This window comes from Gekko japonicus, unplaced genomic scaffold, assembly GCF_001447785.1.
Source record: "Gekko japonicus isolate JY-2015 unplaced genomic scaffold, Gekko_japonicus_V1.1 scaffold407, whole genome shotgun sequence".
Classification (NCBI taxonomy): domain Eukaryota; kingdom Metazoa; phylum Chordata; class Lepidosauria; order Squamata; family Gekkonidae; genus Gekko; species Gekko japonicus.
Window position 1 is genome coordinate 445211 of NW_015172563.1, and position 22680 is coordinate 467890.

General features: G+C 41.9%; 1 protein-coding gene across 6 annotated transcripts in view; it reads right to left on the reverse strand.

Annotated features, from left to right (window-relative positions):
- The window catches only part of EPB41L2 (erythrocyte membrane protein band 4.1-like 2), a 127062-nt gene that overhangs the window by 47876 nt on the left and 56506 nt on the right, over positions 1–22680 (reverse strand). For all 6 annotated transcript variants that reach the window (XM_015421264.1, XM_015421263.1, XM_015421265.1 and 3 more), the window contains exons 4-6: positions 19353–19457; positions 7431–7473; positions 3384–3459 (exon numbers count right to left, since the gene is read on the reverse strand). In XM_015421264.1, the coding sequence (XP_015276750.1) occupies positions 3384–3459; positions 7431–7473; positions 19353–19457 (224 nt within the window). The remainder of the gene's footprint in view (positions 1–3383; positions 3460–7430; positions 7474–19352; positions 19458–22680) is intronic.

Consider the following 22680-nt stretch of genomic DNA (forward strand, 5'->3'; position numbering starts at 1 on the left):
TTTGCATGTTAGGTCACACACCCCTAATGTAGCCAATCCTCATGGGTTTTTGCTGTTGGGTGTGGCCTATTATGCTAATGAGTTCCTGCTGGGCATGGCCAACTCAGGAGCCAGCCGGAACTCCGATCCTGTGCGTTCCTGCCCAAAAATAGCCCTGCCTGTAACTGATTATCTTTGAGTGGTCATCTATGCATTCACACCAATGGGTTAGGCACCTGCACCAGCTCCGATCCGGGAAACTTCTAGCAAGCTCAGAATGAGTCTGAAGCCCATCCTCCCAGCATGCATAGGAACTCCAACCATGCATGCCCAGAGGGCGGGGCTCCAGTATCCCACCAGTTCTTTCTGACCACTGCCAACCCTCATGAAAACCAATAGATGAAGGCTGACAGCAGTGGGGAAGGAGGGTGGGTGGTGTGAATGCATAGATGGCCACTCAAAGATCATCAGTTACAGGAAAGAAGCCTTTTTATCTTCATCGTGGTCTCTATGCATCACACCGATGGGAGATTAACTAGCGTAGGCCTACCTGGAGGAGGGGGGCTGGCAGCATCTCAGGAGACCACAAATTGGAGAATCACACATCCCATACTGGCACGACGTTGAGCCTGAACATCCACCGCATAATGTCTAATGAATGTGTTCAGAATAGCCCACAAGGCCAATTGACATATATCCCTCTTAAGAAAAGCTGTGGAGGTTGACATCATGTGGGCAGAGTGAGCTCTAAGCTGAACAAGCAAAGGCCTCTTGTCCAGAAGACAGCAAAATTCTATAGCCTCTACAATCCATTTAGATAATCTCTGCATTAAGATTTTATGTCCCAAGGTATGAGCAGCGTAGGACACAAAGAGATGGAGATCTTTGTGAAACCTATGGGTCCTATCCTACTTAACATCTAGGGTGTGCCAGAGACACTCTATCTCTGTCTTAGGATTCAGATAGAAGTCAGGTAGGACAACTTTTCTACACAGGTGGAATTCCGAGACCACCTTTAGCAGGAAAGAAATGTCAAGGCTATACCATCTGGCAGGAAGTTTAAGTATGAAGCATCATGGCGGAAGGCTAGGAGGTCGCTCACTGCCAGCAGACGTAACTGCCACTAGGAAAGCCATTTTTCAGGATAAAACCCTCATCTCACAGGTAGCCATGGGTTCGAAGGGTTTACAGGTAAGCCTGCACAGCACGGTGGGAAAACCACAGGCTTGCGCTGGCAGTTTAACTAATGGGTAAAGGTGTAGCAGACCCTTCAAAAACCTTTTATAATAAGGGTGAGCAAAGACTGAAGTATTGTCCAGTCACTGATGGAAAATGGAGATAGTTGCCAGGCAGACTCTAAGTGAAGAATGGCTGAGACCCGAGTCCGCAAGACAAAAGGAGGAAGTCAAAGATGGGAGGCAGGCCAACATTGGTTGGGTTCCCTTCCTATGGTCTGAGGAAGGTGAGGAACTTTTACCATTTATAAGTGTATGAATAATGAGTAGGCAATTTCCTGCTATTTAGAAGGACAGTCTCTACCCTGTCAGAGAAAACTTGCTGAGTATTCTCCAGGCTGTTAACTTGAGGTGTGGCATGTTGTGGTAGAGGACCCATCCCTCCAACATTAAGAGAAGGTCTGATGCATGGGGGAAGTGGATGAAGGTCCTGTTGAAGCTGTTGAACCCAGCTGTTGAATGGGCGAGTTCAGTAACATAACTGGTGGTATCGCTGGAACACTGGTTGGGTCTGGTGAGGCAGAGGGGGTGAGGGGAGTAGCTGTTGGTGCGTCAGAGCCCATTGCAGCACTCACCATGGTAGGTTTTGGGTCAGCTTTAAAGGTGTTTGTGTTTAACCTTAGTGTGGCCCTTGCCAACCCTCTTTTTCTTCGAGGATGGTGTTGATGCAGCCAATGCAGCAGCCGGGCCCGGAGGCCTCAATGCTGAAGACCTGCTAATGGAGGCTTTGGATGGCAAGACGTTCGACAATCAGGGCGTTGATCAGGGTCGATCCACTGGTGCTGAGTGGGGGCGATCGGTCGGAGTCAATCTTGGAGTCACCTCGGGCTGAGTGGAAGCCATTGGCTTAGGTCGGAGATCTGACTCCAGGAGAGCTGCTTGGAATACTGTCACTCTGTTTTTACATGTCTGGTTCGATAATTTCATGCAGTGGATGCAGGTGTCAGTCCTATGTGCCTCTCCCAGACAGAGTAGACACAGGGAATTACCATCTGGCGGAGCGAGCTTGGACCCCAGCAATTTGCCATAGATGAAAAGGCAGATCTGAAAGAAAAACGGTGTGTGTGTGTGTGGAATCCGACAGCATCGGAGGGGGGGGGGGAGCTAAGAGAATTTTTTTTAGGTCAAATAATGAAAAAACAAAAAAGGGGGGGAAAGTAGAGAAAAAACTATGGGAGAGAGAAGATTGTGAAGAAGAGAATTTCCCTCACAAAAGAAGTTCCCAGACCGAAGCAGATTCACTAATCAGTGCAGTGGTCAGAAGAGAACTGGTGGGATAATAGAGCCCCGCCCTCTGGGCATGCATGGTTGGAGTTCCTGTGCATGCCGGGAGGAGGGGCTTCAGACCCATTCTGAGCTTGCTAGAAGTTTCCTGGATCGGAGCCAGACGTCTAACCCATCGGGGTGATGCATAAAGACAACGATGAAGATCCTCACATCACTTATGAAAAACAAATCAATGTAGCTGTTGAATCTAATCAATTCCAAATACTAGCAAACTGGAACATATGAAAGGAAAATTGTCCGCCAGCACTACTCTTTTAATTCACTCAATTGTTTAAAATAATATCAACTAGGTAGTTCAGACACAAGAATAAAAGCCTCTGGGCTTGAAGTCAAAAGGGGTATTTCCTCGAACTAGTAGTAGACAATATAGCAGTTCTAGCTCAAGTATCTCCATTCCAGACATGTATAGAAATACAGATACCCATCTTATCAGGAAAATGATTCCAACATGTGGTAACTGAGCTCACATCAAATTATGTCATTTGTTGCAAGCATTTTTTTAAAAAATAGGGGACGTATTCCTCCTCTTTCCATGCCCTATGTTGTTTGAAACATCATTTTTCAGGGGATCCTTTTTTTTTTTCATTTTCCTCTAAAGCCTTTCCTCAATGATCAACAACGATCCATTAAATTCATCTAAATTCCGTTTTACTTACTATTTGAACTGTCAAGCTATTGTGGATTTCAGCCCAAGAAAGATACTTTGGAATCCAGACCTGAGAGATGTTACTGTTAAAACATGCATGACTATGGACTAGTTTGTGAAAATCTGTGCCTCTTGGCCATTATATCCTTTTCACATGATGTAAAACTTCAGAGATTCTTCCATTATGATAACAAAATATATATTTCAAAATAAAGTAGATATAATTGATAACATACCGGGTAATGTCTTCTGTTAAAAGTGACGGATCAGGTGGATAAAATTTCACATTAAACGTGAATAGCCAGGGTAAATCTGCAATTGGAAAGTTAAATGAGAAAAGCATACCTAATGAAAGTTGTATGTAAAGTACCATACAATGGGTTAGAATCAGCACAAGAACTCGGAAAGGCTCTCCCCTCCCTCTAGCATCCATTTCTAACCTCGGGGGGGGGGAAATTGGGGGGGGGTGTCATAGGAACTATGTGGAGTAATAGCCACATAGGTCAGGAAGCTGCTATAGGGAGGGGGAAGGAACAAAATCATTCCTTTTTGCCTCTTCTGTTAGAGGAATTCTGCCCACACAAGAGGCACAAGAATGATTTTGTCCCCTTCCTCATCCCCATGGCAGCCTCATAACCTATGGCTTCTACTCCATGTGGATCCCGTGAACCCAGCAATAAAGTTTCCTGGGAATAAAAATGGATGCTGGGAGAGAACCAGGAAGATCCACAGCTTCCAGTGCTTTCAGATGACAGATTGTGGGATCCAACACAATTAGATACTATACGCATTTTAGCTCTGCATAAATGCAGTCATTACCTAAATGTTATGGTACATGTACTAATGAAGCAATTAAAAAATAATGGTTGCATTTATATCCCATCTTTCCTTCAAGGAACTCAGGGTGGTATAGATGGGGGGGGGGGAATTGGGAGGGGGTGTCATAGGAACTATGTGGAGTAATAGCCACATAGGTCAGGAAGCTGCTATAGGGAGGGGGAAGGAACAAAATCATTCCTTTTTGCCTCTTCTGTTAGAGGAATTCTGCCCACACAAGAGGCACAAGAATGATTTTGCCCCCTTCCTCATCCCCATGGCAGCCTCATAACCTATGGCTTCTACTCCATGTGGATCCCGTGAACCCAGCAATAAAGTTTCCTGGGAATAAAAATGGATGCTGGGAGAGAACCAGGAAGATCCACAGCTGCCAGTGCTTTCAGATGACAGATTGTGGGATCCAACACAATTAGATACTATACGCATTTTAGCTCTGCATAAATGCAGTCATTACCTAAATGTTATGGTACATGTACTATTAAAAAGCAATTAAAAAAATAATGGTTGCATTTATACCCCTTCTTTCCTTCAAGGAACTCAGGGTGGTATAGATGGGTCTCACTTCCTCTATTTTATCCTCACGACCACACTATAAATGGTTTAGGCTGAGAGAGGCTGGCCCAGGGTCTCCCAGCTAGCTCAATGGCTAAGAATTATCCTGTTATCACTACATTACTTTTAACTGATGTAATATTATTTTTCTGTATTATATCTGCACTTTGTATCTTATCTAATATTTTATGGTTGTACAGATTTCTGTAATCCTAGTCCATTACTTTCTCATCATATGATGCTGTCTCATCATGTGACTGCATCAATTTACACTATGTAATCTATTTTGAATCTCAGGGAGAAGGGTGGACTATAAACGTATCTAAGCAAGCATTAGAACCAAGGCTTTGTAGAGTCCACACTTCTAGCATGTTTATCAATATATCTAATTCTCAACATGGCCCTGTCTATAGATACTTAAATCCAGAGATCAGAATCATGGACAGACAAGATAGATCTATCTTAAAAACCTAAGAAAAGACCCACGGTTACAGAGCTGAAACCTAAAACAAAATTCTGAACCTGTTTTGATTCAGAAGCCAAAAGGGTATCCAACTAATATTTTCATAGGACAAAGCACAGCATTTCATGGCCCACTTTCTTTCCGATTCATGCTTACAAGTAATAATTTGTGGAAATTTGCATAATTTGCACAAAGATTGAAAAAAATATTTTTCCTGCAATTCTTTATATCAACCAGGGGAACATCTCCTCTAAATTTCTTTCAGGGACAATGAAAATAACTTTATAGATCTGCTTGTGATCGGCAATTTGGCGTTGTGGGCTGCAAAGCAAACTTTAACTACATTTTTAGTTGTATGCATATGCTGAATGACGTTTGAAAATTATAGATTCTCTTCCAAATGAGTCATTGTTTAGTGCCTAATGCCAAGTTCTTCAGCACTGCACTTCTGATTAAATATCTAGACAATAGTTCCAAGAAATGATCTGGCTATCATTGTACATAAAACTCTTACATAGAGTACATTAAGGATGCCTGAATAATAGATGGTAATGTCAAAATACCAGTTGATTCAAAAATAAATGTAATTATTTCCCAACATAGAAACAATCACTTACTTATAAAAATCATACACTACAATCGTTTACAGAATTTATTTCAGCAAATCAAGATGCTTTATAAGTGTATATCGAGATTGTAAAAACAGAATGGAAAGATAAAAATAATTCTCCCCCCCCCCCAACATCAGGCTCTTGAAACTATGCTTTAAATGTCAGCAAATGCTTCATGAGTGAATGTAGGGCTATGGTCAAACTATTGATGTTAAAGCCAAGGACTTTGGAGGCATTTTCTTGTCACATTTGTACAGGCTACAAAAATTAACATACAATTTTAATTAAAAGTATACCAGATGATAGAGTAGATTAAGCATTCATCCCACTGTATAAACACCCTGAGTATCCTGTGAGATGGAGCAGCTCAGAAGTATTTTTACTGAAAGTTTGGGGAATCATTTACTTATTAAACATATGTTTTATTGCAACTCTCTGCTCTCTCTGTACCATCAGAAAATCCAATGACATTGTAAAACATGAATTACCCAAGTGTTAATTATTTGTTGTACACTATGAAGCTGCCCTATACTGGATCAGACCATATGTCTGTCAAGGTCAGTGTTGCCTACTCTGACTGCATCTCTCCAAAGTTCCAGGTACAGGTCTTTCACATTGCCTGCTGCCGGGTCAAGGTCAGTGTTGTCTACTCTGACTGCATCTCTCCAGAGTTCCAGGTACAGGTCTTTCACTTTGCCTGCTGCCTGACTTTTTTATCCAGAGAGTGATCCTGGGACCTTCTCCATACGAAGCACATGCTGTCCCATTGAGCCATGCCTCCACCACACAACATACATTTTGTGAAATCTAATTGTATTCTAGTAGCTTTTAGGACTATGACTAGAACTCAGAGAAGATGTGAAAGGCAGTTACAATTTCTTGCTTTTTCATGGGCAAAATGGGTAAAGAGGGACTGTTTAGGAAATACTGCAATAAAAGGAATAAAGAAATTGTTTCAATTGAACTTCTTAAAAGAATAAAAAGTCTAATTTAACTCCTATTTCCAGAAAGATATTTTCAAAAGCTATCAGACCAGGTATCTCGTAATCATTCTTCTGTAACCTCACAATTTCAAAAGTGCAATGCTTTGTGTGTGTGTGTATGTACACAAAAACAAGATGCAAATTATGTTGATCAAAAGTTACTAAGACATTTCTTTAATTTCACAATATATTCTGAGGTGACCCATTATACAAGTCTGCCCATCTTGGCTTAAATTGTTTACAAGTAAAACCCTTTCCAGATATTGACAATGGGCTGAGATCTGCATCCCTTCCGCTGCTCCCCAGATATTAGCCACATTCTTCCACTCAGCGATTCCTTTCAATGTCTGAACAGCTGATTCCTTCTGAACAGATAATTCCTGGGGTTGCATGACCCACATGGACTAGCAGTCATGTGGGCTGCAGTGAAGGGGAAGGGGTCAAAATCACTTTCCTCGCCTACAAGCAAAGTGTCATTCGAGGGAGATGATTTTGTTCCTTTGCCCCTCCTCACTGAGGCTCCCACCAACTCACATGGCTGTTAGTTCACTCACATCCACAGGAATCAACCTTTTTTGGGGGTGAGATGGAGCTGATGGGGGGAGGGGAATGCCCCAAACATTCTGTTAATGTTTTCTACTTAACAGATCACTGGATCAAATCCAATAGATATCTATTATGCCATCAGTACTTCTGTCCACTACAGATAAATGTGATCAGTACAGTTTCTAAATCAGTAACTAGCCTTATGGGTGGAGCAGAAGATCAATTTTGTTCCACATTCAACTTTCCATTTGAGGACTGATTTAAGATACACTCAGACACAGAACTACTTACTTCGAATTTGCCTCTTGATTTCTTTTAAAGGATCAAGCCAATTCTTTTAAAGAAAGAAAGAAAGAAAAAGATTACTTGTGGGGAGGGGGAAGAGTGCAGAACATTTAACATGATTTTTTAATAAAGTTCTATACAATTAAATAAGTCTAATTTATCAGGCCATAGAAAACTATATTATACATTTTTTTCTATTGCACACATTTTTCTCTAGAAAGTCAAATTTCCTGTTTTCTTGGAATAATCTTTGTAAACCTTGAAATGAGTATAGAATGCTAATCAAATTTTTCAAAAAAATAATCCCTGGCAAAACAGGATACAATTTCTACACATTCCACTCTATTTAAATAAGCAACCAATATCCATGGTTATGTCCCCCTACATATTTGCCTAAAATCTGTGAGAGGTAACTGGGCGTACAAGATAAATTTCTTATTCCACACAAATGGAATCAAGGGCGTAAGTTTTTGAAATTATGGATGAGGCCCAACAGTCTGTAGCTATATCCTCCTCCCAGGGAAGAACTTCTTGAAGTCTCTGTGGATGAACAGAGGATGGTATATGGTTGTCAAAAAGACAGCCTCCATCCTTTGAGAATGACGACTCCCTTCTCCATTGCTGCACAGGCTGAGTGTATGGAGTGCTTGGAGGCCTATACTTTGGTCAATGCAGGTAATGTTGGTAACCCCTACCTACCTATACAGAATGGTTGTTGTGACTTATAATAGGACCTGGGCCTCTGGAAAGGCGGTTGGGGGAGGATAACCCCACGGGTCATTGCAGTAGACCATGTTTTTAATGTTTCTGGTATTATTCAGTAGCAATTCGATTCAATTTGGTATTATTCAATAGCAATAATTTTGGTATTATTCAAAGCAATTTAGTCTGTGCCATTAATTTGGATATATTTGAAAGACAGCAGTACAACCCATTTTGGAAACATCTGGGGAAGTAACATGTCACTTGTAAAGATCTCCTGAAGGCAGCACGGTGTACTAGTCAGATCAAAGGTATGTGAGGAAGCTTTACTATTACTATCTCTTGGCAAAATTTTAGTTAGTTTTATTGTTCAGAAAGCCTATGCATCAGTGGCATGCATGAGCTGATTTCGTCATATGGTAGGAAGTAGGGCAGCCTAAGTCAGTTTCAAAATTGAAATTTTACTGTACTTTAGCCAGGCACTGAATGGTGTTTTTGCTGAAATTTGTTTACACCTCTAACTCGCCACCCCCAGCTCATCTTGGAAAAAGTATGTTTTCTTTACCTGCAGCTTCTCTCTCTACTCCCCCACCATTGTGGATGCTATCTATGTATCACCCAGGGCACTCTAAACTTCAAAGATAAAAACTGAGAAGATTAAATAGTTATTTAATGAGTGAATGAATGGAGTGATATTCTTTAAAAAGGCAGCTCATTTTCTGAATCCAACATAATACACAACTTTGAGCACTGCTATTCTTGTTAGGTGACATGCATCACACAGAATATTTCATTTGTAATTATATTATAAATATCTCTCAGATTTAAAATTTAATTTATACATAAACTGAAAAGTTTAACTTTAAGAAACAAGGCTTTTGTTGTCTGCTATCTTTCAATCATTAATAATTCAGCAACTTTCAAATATTATTAACCCAAGTTTTTATATTATTCGTTTCCTAATTTCCAATTAACATGAACATCCAAAAATTTATTCAAATTCTGGACTTCCGGTTTTGGCAACTTGCTGGCGAGTGCGCACCATCGAGCTCCAATGAGAGCGGCCCGTGATCGCGGTGAACAGGAGAGGTCCCGGCCAAAGAATTGAGGCTCCTCTTTGTCCTGCTGCCGCGAGACCAGTAATGGATACAAAGGTGCATGCCGGAGCGAGTGAGCAAGTGATCCAGCACTTAGAGGCTCTCCCTACCTTTTGAAGCAACATGTGGAATGAAGCCTGAGTGTGCATCTCTTTGAACTAGCCAAGCGCCTAAGCAGATAACCGCCCCAAAGCCCCAAATTAATGTAGCGGAGGGGGGAGGAGTTAATCCCACCCTGGGAAAAAAGTTACTGAGAGAGCGAATATGAGGGGCAAAGTGACGGCTTTGATTGGAAAGTGTTAATCCAGCCGAGCAGTGTATGGAATAGTAAGAAGCATACAATTTAACAGACTCTCAGAGACTTAAAAGAATTTTTCTCTCTGTGTAAACAATGTTGCATCGGGCTGATAAAATGGTGGCTAGAGAGAGACCTTCTACAGGAACTGCCAGCTCAGCAATTCCGGCCTCCAGACCAGAAGCAACCACTGACTTCCGTAATATGTTAGCTGCAGCACTGCACCCTCTGCTGGACCAGATGACCAATCTCAATAATAACTTTGATGCTCTCTAAAAGCAATTGAAAGAAACCAGCATAAGAAAAGAAGAAATAGCTAAAACACTGAAAAAAGTTGATGCTAAGACGGACGCGATAAATCAAAGACTGGAGGTCATGGGAAAAGAGAGGACTTCTGAAAAAGAACAGCTGTTACAACTACATATGGAAAAGTCATCATATGTCCTGAGATTTCAGGGTATCCCAGAGCATAAAGGGGAGAACCTGAAAGAGATTTTAAGCGAAGCTTTGGCTCCAGTGGCAGATCTTAAAGCGGAATTTCTACAAAATGATATGGATATGGTATACCAAACCTAGTCATAATTTATTAAGAAAAATAAAGTGCCCGGTGAAGTATTTGTGAAGTTCTCCAAGAGATCAACAAAAGATATAATACGTAAAGCGACTAATGGGATAACCCTAAAAATCAAAGGCGAAGAAGCGAGAGTTCTAAAAGACATTCCATTCAAGATAAGAAAGACGAAACAATACAAAAATCTGACATCTTTCTTACAGAAATATGGGAGCGGTGGCGCAGGCAATACAACGCCTGCCTGTAACATCTGTAGCGAACAGCCTCAATGGCTGTTCGAATCCCCACCGCGGCCGGAGTGAGCTCCCAGCCCCCGTCCCAGCTCCCGCCAACCCAGCGGTTCGAAAGGTAAATAAAACAAGTAGATAAATGGGTACCTGCCCTAGGTGGCAGGGGGCACCCACCTCCTGGCTCCGTGCCAGGAGTGTTGGCAGCAGCAACGGAAGGCGAAAACGGCAGCGGCAGTAACAACAATGGCGGCTGAGTTCCTGGTGACCAGACCTGATAGAGGTGGAGCGGACGCAGGCGGAGTGGACGCAGGACGGTGCAGCATGGCTGGAGTCGGAAGGACGTGAGCCGTAAGCTGCAACCGTGCCAGGAGTGTTGGCAGCAGCAACGGAAGGCGAAAACGGCAGCGGCGGTAACAACAATGGCGGCTGAGTTCCTGGTGACCAGACCTGAGGTGGAGCGGACGCAGGCGGAGCAGACGCAGGACAGTGCAGCATGGCTGGAGTCGGAAGGACGTGAGCCGTAAGCTGCAACCGTGCCAGGAGTGTTGGCAGCAGCAACGGAAGGTGAAAACGGCAGCGGTGGTAACAACAATGGCGGCTGAGTTCCTGGGTGAAGTTCTCCAAGAGATCAACAAAAGGTATAATACGTAAAGCGACTAATGGGATAACCCTAAAAATCAAAGGCGAAGAAGCGAGAGTTCTAAAAGACATTCCATTCAAGATAAAAAAGATGAAACAATACAAAAATCTGACATCTTTTTTTTTACAGAATAACTTCACCCCCTACAGATGGATAACTCCAGAAGGACTTATCTTCAACTACAAAGAGAAAAAAGAAAAGATTGACTCTGTTACAAAAGCAAAGGCATTTTTGGAGTGGCACCAAAAAACTGCGAAAGGAAAAGGAAAAGCAGAGGACAACAATGCAATAGAAGAAAACAGCGAACACAGATCAGAAAGCAGTGACAGTTCCTCGGGCAGTCCTTCAGAAGAAAACTCTGAATCCGATAAAGGAGAGTTAGCACTTAAACGTCTTAAAGTCAGGCTGACTTATGATAAAAACAAGCACAGAGGGGAAAATATGATAAATAGCTTAATACACAGATTACTAGGATGTACGTATTTTGGCTAATTATGCTTGCACTGGTTTGATTTTGAAAAAAAATGGTTAACCATCATTCCTTAAACTTTAAATATGGGGACAATTTCAAGACAATCTATGTATAACTTTAGTAATATGATCCTTGCCTAGCTTTGTATTTTAGGTTAGATTTTCCTATTCCCTTATCCTTTGTAGTATATAGTGATAAAAGCAATTAAAAAATTATTTAAAAACATATTCAAATTCTGTTTTTGAAAATACTAAAACAAGTCCCAAAGGCATAACCTTAGAATTTTTAGGAAGCTAAAAATTTACACATGATTAATTTCTGCAATGACTTTCCCATGGAATTGTTTAATTACAGGACATTTCGACTACATAATGCAAGTAGGATATAAGGCCTCAGATGACACTTCTAGCATTTGTGGAAGTTATCCTAATTCACTTCTTCAGTCTGAGGTATAATATACCAACAGTATGTACTAATTTTATAATTTTTCTTTCATATTATTCCAGATCGTCTTCATATAACAAATAAAGTCTTCCATTGAGCTTCAGAAATTGCCTATTTCAATATCATTTCCCAGCCTTTATGAAGGTTAAATTTATCCCTGTCACATAATACAACTAGCCGCAAAGAGAAGATTTTTAGCAATCCCTTTTGTCAGGAGACTACTGTCTCTCATCAATTCAGAAACACTCATTCAGGCTTGGGCCTAGCACAAATCATGGAAGCTTGTCTCTCTGAGAACCTGAGGTCAAGCTGACTGTAGCTTTGGAGAGTGATATAAGGAAGATGGGAGGCTTACAGAACTGCCAATGAGATCATTAGGTCTAGTGGTTTGAAGGCCAAAAAGTCTGGTAGGGAGTTTAGCCTAAGCATTCCATCTTGTTAGTGCTGGTGGTGGGGGGGGAAGGTGCTTACTTATCCAGCACAGCTGCAGAGTTCATGGCCTCATTATGACAACTCACCTGATTGGTTGGGTCACCCATTTAGCAATACAATTGACTGGTCGATTAACATCACTGGGCATACAGTTGATTGGTCAACTAGAATCGTGCCAACGTGGGCCACTGGGCATAAAGGAAAGATCATCCATTCCATTTTCGCCCTTTGGATTAAATTTAACTTAGGGACACATCTTGATTCTGGGTGTGCCAAGTTGGCTGGGGCACCTGTTTTGGACTCTGAAACTCAGAATCAGTTTTGCCAGGTATTATTATTCCCCCCAGGAACCCTCTATCTTCTTCTTGGCTGGGCAGCCCCTTTTCTTTCTTCGTCGTTTTCCCCATTCAGTCATTTAAATGTATATAGATACATGCTGACCCAGCCTAGGGAACTGAGGGACAGACTAAAATCCTTCTTTCATCTTTATCTGAAAATGGCATGAGAGGCTGATGGTAATTCAAAACCAACTTGTGAGGGGAAACAGGCAGGTAGGTATTAGATTGAGAGGCTGATGGTAATTCAAAACCAACCTGTGAGGGAAACAGGCAGGTAGGTATTAGGTTTAGGGCTTAGAAGGTAAACAGGCAAAAGGAATGATGTAACCTTGTATAAATATAAACAAAAGATAGTTTGTCACAAACATGCAGCTGTACAGTTGCAGAGACAGGTCTTTAAAAAACGAAGACAGAGATTTCTTTGACTATCTCTGCTTAAATACGTAAATTGGTGAAGGAAGAAACATTCACACAAGCTCCAGTATCTTTTCTTAACTACATGACAGGGATCACCCCCCTTTTCTAGGAGCTAGTTCCTTCAGACTGTACAGGGATCAAACCCCACCTCCCTGTTATTAGGAGCTATTTCCCTCAAGCTTGAATGGGGATCTTTCTTGATCCACCCACCCTCTTAACCTTTTTCCCCAGTCAACTGTCAGTTCTTCACTGCCACTCTCAACTGTAGAATTCTGTTGGAATCCCCTATCACTAAAGCTTCTCAGAATGGGTTAAAACATTAATCATTTACTGTCTGTCATACCAGGTAACATCAGGATTTAGAATCAATGCTTGTAATTGTGCTTAGATTAGATATTTAGCATTATTATTTATTATTTATCCTTACTGTTCACTGCTCATACATTGTATTTTTTTTTAATCTTGTGATGTTCTTGGGTTTTGGGGCTTCAGTCTGAATCCAGTACTTTAGCCCATATAGACCAAAGATACCAGAATAACTTCTTTGCTCACCTTGTAAGTGTCCTACCTTGCATTGCATACTTCTTGATCTTAGACCCTGGAGGACTGGAGGCTTAGTTCCTTGGTCTCTGGCTGGCGGCTTAGTTAATGGGACTGGTGGTAGCATAGCCCTAGGGTTGTGAAGATTCACACCTCAGCTCTTTGTGGTTTTGCCTTGGACCAACCTGTTATCCTTAATGAGGCTTTTATAAGCCTTTGACATATTTGATTCCATAGTATTAAATAACTCCTCCTCTAAAGATATCAAAGTAGTATTCATTTGGTGACTTCTCACTTTATCAGAGATAAAAGTACATAGCTCAAATGCCTGGAACCAACCCAATGATGGGATTTTACTTACCAGTTCTAACAGAATTACATCTACTGTGTTGGATATCTATTAAATTCGTACTAAATAAATAAATGTAAGCTTAATCCAAAATCCATCACCCTGGTCCTTTGTATGGAATGGTCAGTTAGCTCTCTACGTCATAGGATCCCCAATGCTGAATTAGGGAGCCAATCTAATTCTCTGGTCAAAGAGAACATAGTATTCAGTTTCTACACCCTGCAGCTGCAGACTAGCACAACAGCTAGCTCATAAATGGGTGGCTGTGATGAGTGTACAAGAATGAGAAAAACACATCATTCAGCATTTACTGGACTATAGGTCAGAGTTTTGTGGCATTTTAATCTGAGGAGGCAATGGCCACAGCAGGAAAAAATGAATCACAGCATGCTGCTTCCAAGATTTGGGGAGGGGGGGGGGATTCTGTCTGAAGTTTTTTAATACTGGGGAGGAGGAGTAATAGTAACAATAATGATAGACTATAAAATCTGTTTTAAAGCAGCATCTAATTACAAAATCAGTGCGAACAGTATCATGAGGAAGCAGGAAAATAAATTTAAAATATTTCATAAAAACTCAAATATAGGCAAAAAGATCTGAAATTAACTCAAAGTACACATGGAAAGATAAAGTTTAAAATGTAAAGTGTGTGTGTGGGGGGGGGGGGGAGTAGGCCCTAAGTTTCTAGATATAACAAAGGAAGAATGAGAAGACGAAGGTGAAACCTGGACAGGGACCCAACAGCCTAATACAGACATGGCATGTTCCATTCAGGCCCATGTAGGCATCACATAAAACAGTGGGTACTTTCACTATATAAGCATCAGCTTGTGTTTGTCTTGGTCTAGTGCTGCCGTGCCTTAAACTTCATGTAGGAATAACATCAGAGGCCTTCAACTGGTTTTGAAGAAGAAGAAGAGATTGGATTTATACCCCACCCTTCACTAACCAAAGGAGTCTCAGAGCGGCTTACAATCTCCTTTCCCTTCCCCTCCCAATAACAGCCACCCTGTGAGGTAGGTGGGGCTGAGAGAGCTCTTTCGAGGACTGCTCTTGAAAGAACAGCTCTGAGAGAACCATGACTGACCCAAGGTCACACCAGCAGCTGCATGTGGAGGAGTGGGGACGCAAACCCAGTTCTCCCAGATTAGAATCCACGCTCCTAACCACTACACCAAACTGCCTTAATACACAATTGCCGGTTTATGGCAACACGCTGGCAGACGCACCTCCCGGACCTTCCAGGGGTTTGATCTGCGCGCTAGCGATTAGGAGGGGGGGCAATTGTTCGCTGCCACCCCCGGAGCCTTTGTGAAAGGCTCCTAGCCATGGGGCTTTTGAAGGGTGGCCTCTTCGCCAGCGCGATGGTGGGGAATTGAGGCACTCTTCCACCCCGACGGTCCTGCCGCTATGCATCTGAATGGAATTAGAGCCGCTGACCTGGACAAGTGTCGGAGATCGAGCGTTTAAAACACATTTTGAGCGAGGTCTTATGACCAACAACAAACAGTGAGTCGAGTGAAAGCGAAATACCGGCAACTTAAAAAGAAAGTCCCCCCCGAGAATGGCGAGAAAAGCGAGTGGGGGAGGGGCCCCTCCCATACGCATGAATTTAAAAGCGATTTAGCAAGGGGGGGACAGAATAAAAGCGTTGAAATCTGTTTTAAGAACCTTACCAGAGCACGGATAGGCGTTGGGCAAATTTCAGAGACTTTAGCAAGTTTTAACAAAAGTAAACAATCCATAAAAATGGCGTAGAAAAAAGCAGAGAGAGACAAACAAGCAAAAGTGAAACCACCGGGGAGCATGAGCCCACGACCGGAAGAGACCACTGAGTTCTCTAAACTTTTGGCGGACTCTTTGCACCCTCTACTGGATCAGATGACTAACATCAATCAGCAGCTGACAACTCTAAACCAGAACTTTGCAACTCAGCAGCTCCAACTTTCTGAAACTACAAAAAAGATGGAGCAAACAACTGAGAAAGTAAAGGAAATAGATGCCAACTCTAAAAAAAGCGAAGAGAAAGGTGCAAATGCTGGAAAGGAAGCAAGCTTCGGAATAATCTCAACTTTTACAACTGCAAATGGAAAAAGCTAACCTGGTCCTCCGGTTCCAAGGGGTCCCTGAATCTAAAGATGAGAATCTAAAGCAACTTTTGAGCGATGCATTAGCTCCAGTTACAGATTTAAAAGCGGAATACCTTACAAGCTAAATGGATGTGGTCTATAGGGCCTGTTTACATCAAGAAAAATAATCTGCCTGGGGAGATAGTGGTTAGATTCTCGAAGAGGCATGTGAGGGATTCTATCCTGAAAGCAACTACAGGAACATCCCTGAAAATCGGAGACAACACCATCAGGATTTTAAAAGACATCCCATTTGAAATAAGGAAGAAGAGGAAGAAGTATACTTAATCCTTTTTTTTACAAACAGCATTTCCTACAGATGGTTAACCCCATTTTCAAACTGCAGGACAAAAAAGAAAAAATTGACTCTGTTTCCAAAGCACGTGAGTTCCTGAGACTGCAACGGGGAGAACCAGCTGAGGACGCTAAAGAAGATGACAGCAAATCTAGCGGTGAACTGGACTCTGTGTCTTCCAGCAAGGATTCTGCTTCAGAAAAGGGGGCGGCTGCCCCTAAATGAGAATACCAATTGAGGATTAGAAAAGATAAAGCAAAGTGAAGGCTGAAGGACTCTGAATGGTGCCTTAAAGCATGTGATATAAATGATGCTCTTGGGGTTGTTTTTAAACAGTTAAAAATGGTTAAAAAGATAAATAATTTAGCTTCATCGACTATGTTCAATGTAATGCAAGCATTTTAGAGTAACACTTATATAAGCTGATGTAATGATCTCCTATACTGGGGTTTTTAGTTATTAGTGGGGTTTTTTCCTTTCTCCTTAGATGTGGATGTTCCCTCCCTATTTTTTCGTTGTAGTTTGTAGTTTATAGAAAAAGCAATAAAAATCCCCTTCGGGGGGCATAAAAAAAGTTATATTCTACACAATTTAGTGTGTTTGTCATGCACATACTTCACCTTTGCCTCCTCTGCTCTCAGTGCAGAAACTGTTGCCTTCTAATCTCTTAGTGGTCCTATTTGTCTACTAATGGGCCCCAGGTCTGGATCATGTAACTCAGAGGTGTCAATCACGCAACCCGCAGGGCGCATCCTGCTCCTGCAGGGCTAGAATCCGGCCCACCAACCACTCCTTTAAGGAGGAAGGAAGGGTGAAGGAAAAAGAAAGCACACATGTGCGCACCAAATAAAAGCTCCCTCTGCTCTCTTCTGCTTCCTCTTCTCAGGCTGCTGCTATTTTGCTAACCCTCTCTTCCCTTCTTTGGGAAGGAAGCAAGAGAAGGAAAGGGAAGGAAAAAGAGAGAGCACGTACACCAGAGAAAAGCTCCCTCAATGCTCTCTCCTACTTCCTCTTCTGGGGCTGCTGCTGTGTTGCTAAGCCCCTCTTCCCTCGTTTGGAGGGGGGAGGGGAGGAGAAAGCGAGCACGCACAAGAAGGAGAGAGAGTCCTTTAAGACCACCTTTAAGAGCAACAAAGTTTTATTCCAGGTGTACGTTTTCGCATGTATCCTTGGGGGGGGGGTCTTCTGACAAGCCCTGCTCTGCTGTTTACTTTGAGACCTGATCACACATGCAAACGTTAAAAAAGGAAGAGGGGCAGGAAAGAGATGCATCTGGGATAAGGGGAATTAAAGGGAAATTATTTTGGCTTATTCCGAAAAGGTTTTTTTGAAGATTAGATTTTTATGTGCCAATTTGGGATTTTATTTTCTTTCAAAAAGACCCTGATTAAGAATTACAACACTTGGATTGGAAGTAGATGCCTAAGTATTTAAAAATACATTTACAATTCCATATAATCCAGTTCAACACATGGTCTCTCTCCCCTCCCACCTCTCCCCTCCCCTCCCACCGCCTTTCTTCACATCAAACCCCCCCCTTTTAAACTTGTTATTATCGTCACTAACAGTGAGTGGATTTTGTCCAGTCTGAAAGCAGCACATTATTTCACTTGGAGAGAGAGCCCCCTTTCCCGTTCTAACAGATGAAAAAAATAAAAATAAAAGAAATCTAACAGTGCAGCTTGCAGTCTTTATTAGTGGAAAGGAGTGAGAGTCCAGTAGCACCTTAATGACTAACAAAATTTGTTCAGGGCATGAGCTTTCATGAGTCACTGCTCACTTCTTTAGATACAGCTGGAATGTGAGTCCATCTGTCCTTATAACTTGGAAAGTGAAGTGATTTCAGATGCCAAATAGCAATAGCAGCCATTAGTAATGAGAGAAAAAACCTAGGTCTCAATTCAGCCCAGGAGGATGCATTGAGCTTCATTATCAGTTGCAATTCAGCAGCCTCTCTTTCTAACCTCCATTTGAAATTCCTTTGTAAGAGAACTACTGCTCTTAGGTCAGCAACTGAATGTCCTGGAAGGTTAAAACGACCCCACCACTGGTTTTTGAATGTTGTGGTTTCTTACAGCTGTAGAAACAGTAAGAGTTCAGTAGCATCTTAAAGTCTAACAAAATTCGTGGCCGGATATGAGCTTTTGTGAGTCACTGCACACTTATTTAGACTTATGTCCACTTATTATTTGCCTCCTCCTGGACCAAACTGAGACCTAGATTTCCTGTCTCATTACCAATGATGATATCTCCACGCATACTACTCTTCTGCATATCACACCTAATCCAGTAAAGTTTATTACTATTCGGCATCTGAAATCATCTTTCTAAAGTTTATATCTCTGGTATCTCATGTTACATTTTATGGCAAACGTGGTCCAGCCCGACAAAGTGACATGTCAGATCCGGCCCTTGTAACAAATGAGTTCAACACCTCTGATTCTCCAGTACAGGGCACCCAGTGCAGGAAACTAAAGGACCAAATGTGGGCAAAATCAGTTAAGACATTCCCAATTAGATCAGCAATTTTCCCAATAATGTCTGAAGTATTTGCATGATCTACTATTTCTAGACAAGAAACAGCTGGTTTCCATTTGCATTCTCCCCTCTTTTTGTATTCCTATTTATGAATCAAGACACTGGCAAACAGAACCAAATGGCTGATACATAAGGAAATGCTTTTTCCAAAGCTTCTGTAACATGAAAAACAATTGAAGACAGGGCCAGAGAGTTCTTTGCCTCTGCTTTGGAGCCAAAGTGATTACTTGGAGAATCCAATATTGTTGCCCCTTCAGCTCTGCTCATTTCAAAGTATGACCGATATTCAAGATTAACCTCCAAGTAGGCCATGGAGAAGAATTTAATCTGAACTACGATCAAAACAGTATATAAAATGGAATACCAATGTGCCTCCCATTTCATAACAAAAATTACAAATGAATTTTAATGGAAAATCCCACAGAAATGTAGTACTCACCTTCTGATCAGAGTGGTCTTGAAATAACAAACCAAAATAGTCCTTTTCCAGTAAATTGAGATGTTCACACACCTTGTCAAACAGCACTTGGCCTTTAGCTTTTTTCTAGAAATTAAGCCCATACACACAAAACCATCAGATACAGGGTGGTTTACTGAAGTTTTTACATCAAACCAGCAATAAAATTTGTAACACTTATTTAGAAATTCTCATATTTTAAACATGTTCACACCAAATAAAATTATTTAGCATCTTGTCCTTTTTCAGTATTAGAAAAGACCAAGCATGTGATCATCTGTCACTAGTACACAGGCAAGTTTTGATAGAGAAGTACTTTTTATATTCTCTTATAATTCAGGGATAAAGTGAATTCAAGCATACTTCTAAATAGGACAAACAAAAAACACAATTAAGTTCTCACTGCAAGTCTAAAATTATTCCATGATACTGTTGTACAGTATTGGGATATGTCTGTCATCAAATTCAAGCACAGACAAGATATAAGCCAATAAAATTAAGAACTGATGAGTAGTTACATTTTCAATAAGCAGCAATACAACAATATATTTTAAATCCACTACAACATCACGGCTACAGAAATAGACCAAAATGGTTTTTTTAAATAAGAACATTAAAAACAAGGCTACTTGGTAATGACACACAATGTACATTGTTTGATAAGTAGCTTTCAAAAATAAATGTTTCAACAAGTGCTTCCTTGTTATCTTTGCAACTGAACAAAGGGAAGAGGTCCTCTAAGCAGGAAAAAACAAACAAAATAAAACAACAAAATAAGGACCTCTAAACAGAAAGGCAAACAATATGAATAATTATATAAATAAAACATATTTATATTCATAGAACTTGTGTATTAGTGATGGATGTGTGTAACAAAACCAACCAGCACAATTACAGAGTAAATAATAAAATTAACGCCATATAAACAAAGAAGAAAAAGCATAACTGTCAATATTTATACATAGAAAAAATAGAATGTAACAAAAGGAACATGAATGTCAACATTTGTACAAAAAATGTGAAATCCTGGTACTTTGATATTGACTGTAATACTGTATTCAGTAACAGCTTCATGCCTTCAAAATGTGAGAAGAAAAAAAGCCAATAATAGCCAAAGTGCTGGCACAGTTGCAACTGTGTCTTCTTACAGGTCTTAAAGCAGCTGAGACTTAAAAAATCAATTATTAAATTACTAGGAAAAAGGCCCGTTGTGGAAATAAATACAACGGCCTCTAGAAAGAGGCTCTGGGTGGGTGCCCCGGCCTTGGACACTCAGTGTCAATTTGCTGTGGCGACCTCAGCAGGATATAATGACACTGAGTCCACCATTTTCTCCAGAGGAACTGATCTCTGCTACCTAAAGAACAGTTGTAATTTTGAGTGATCTCCTATCCTTACCTGGAGATTGGCAACGATGGTTCCCATGAAGGGAATAGTTGGTTTGGAGGGTGGAGTCTATGGCTTTGTACCTGTCCCAGGTCCCACGCCTCCTGAAACCTCACCCTCTCCAGGCTCCATCCCTCACATCTCCAGGAATTTCCCACCTGGAGTTGGCAACCCTCTCTCCTTCCCAGCCAATCATCAACCTACCTTTATTTCCCCTCACTCTTCAGCTTTCCCAAGCAGTTGTAATTCTGAGTGATCTCCAGCCCTCACCTGGAGATTGGACACATTTTACCTCAGAAGAGCAAACTGTTTAGAATGTTAGAGGCAAAAGCCAATCAAGTCGCATATGCAAACGACCTCTGTGTTCTGAAGGCAAAGGCCAATGAGACTGCATATGCAAATAACCTCTGTGTTCTGACTGGCTGTGGGGGGGGGGAGGAAGAGCAAACTGTTTAGAATGTTGGAGGCAGGACTCAGGCAAAGCAGCCAGTGGATAGGGAGACCCTCTGAATGACAGATCAGAGAGCGAACTGATTTTGGAACGTGTGGAATGTTCTAGAGATGTGCCACCACCATTCGGCTTTTATTTATAAAGGAGATGGCAGATTCAACAGAATTGTTGTCAATTACTCCTTTCCATAAAAATATAGTATCTGCTATGTAGCAACCGCTCTGAGAAATGTACACACACAGAAAATCTCTAGTAATTGCTCACATGTTTTTCTCACATTTGAAAACTACTGGCACATGCTACAAAACACAGGTAACCTGACCAAACAATTCAGAATTCCTTTTTTCGTAATACAAAAGCTTGGTGTGAGAAATCAAGGCAAAGCAAAGCATAAAACTTCTCAAAGGTCCCGGTCACACGGGCAGGAAAATGCGCGTGGGGGGGGGAGCGTGGTTTTTTGCCCCAGAGCAAAATAACGTGCAGTTGTGCGATCAGACGTCCCGTAGAGGTCCCGTGGTTAGTGGGGAGATGCCGATCACAGGACAATCCTGCGGCGTGGCAAAGAAGCGGCCTCTCTAGCAAAAGGCTCCGCGGGTTTAACCCCTTCCAGGGCTGCAGAGGAATGCAAACTGTGTCCTCCGTCCAGTCCCCTCCAGGAGGAGCTTCAGCCGGGCCGCCCTCCCGCCACGCCCCCCTGCACCTCCCCCTCTGCCGCCCGGTGCAGAGAGTTCCTCTCGAGCAGGCCGAGCCAGGAGTGGGGGGGTACAGAAAAGAGGAGGGGGCTGTGTTGTTTTTAAACGAAGTGTGCGCATGCGCCGTTGGGTGCTTGTGCGCATCCCGTGGAGACTTGGGGGGGGACCTTTTAGCGATGGGACATGGGCGGGCGCTGGATGCCACGACCTACCACCAGAAACGCGATCAGGCACCCTCCCTTGCTCCGTGGTTTCCAGAAACTAGTACCTCGGAGGTACTAGTTTTTTACCCCGCATCTTGGGCGGGAGGCCTCGGGTTCGCCACGGGAGCTCTACGCTTCCCAGATGTGGCGCTGTGATTGTGCCCGGAAAATCCGCCTATCTTCCGTCTCTGTAGCGTGGCTAATGCTCCGTGTGACCGCAGCCTTATTGTGATTCATTTTAACTTCTTTTATTCTGTTTCAGTTGGGTAGCCATGTTGGTCTGCAGTAGAACAGTAAGATTCAAATCCATTTGGTCTTTAAGATGCTATTGAGCTTGAATCTTGCTGTTCTTTTATTCTGAACCAATATAAAGAGATAGTACTAGCTTGTGTACTATAGAAAAGGCAAGTATAAACATAACTAGACAGTGGGAAGTGATGAATGGGGTAGTAAAACAGACATCTCCCAGAATGAGGAATGGAGATAAATCAAGCACAAAAGCAACTAGAGGACACATAGGAACGGCTTTAAGACAACTGGATAAAATCTGAGCTGCTTGTGGTGGCCATTATTCATAA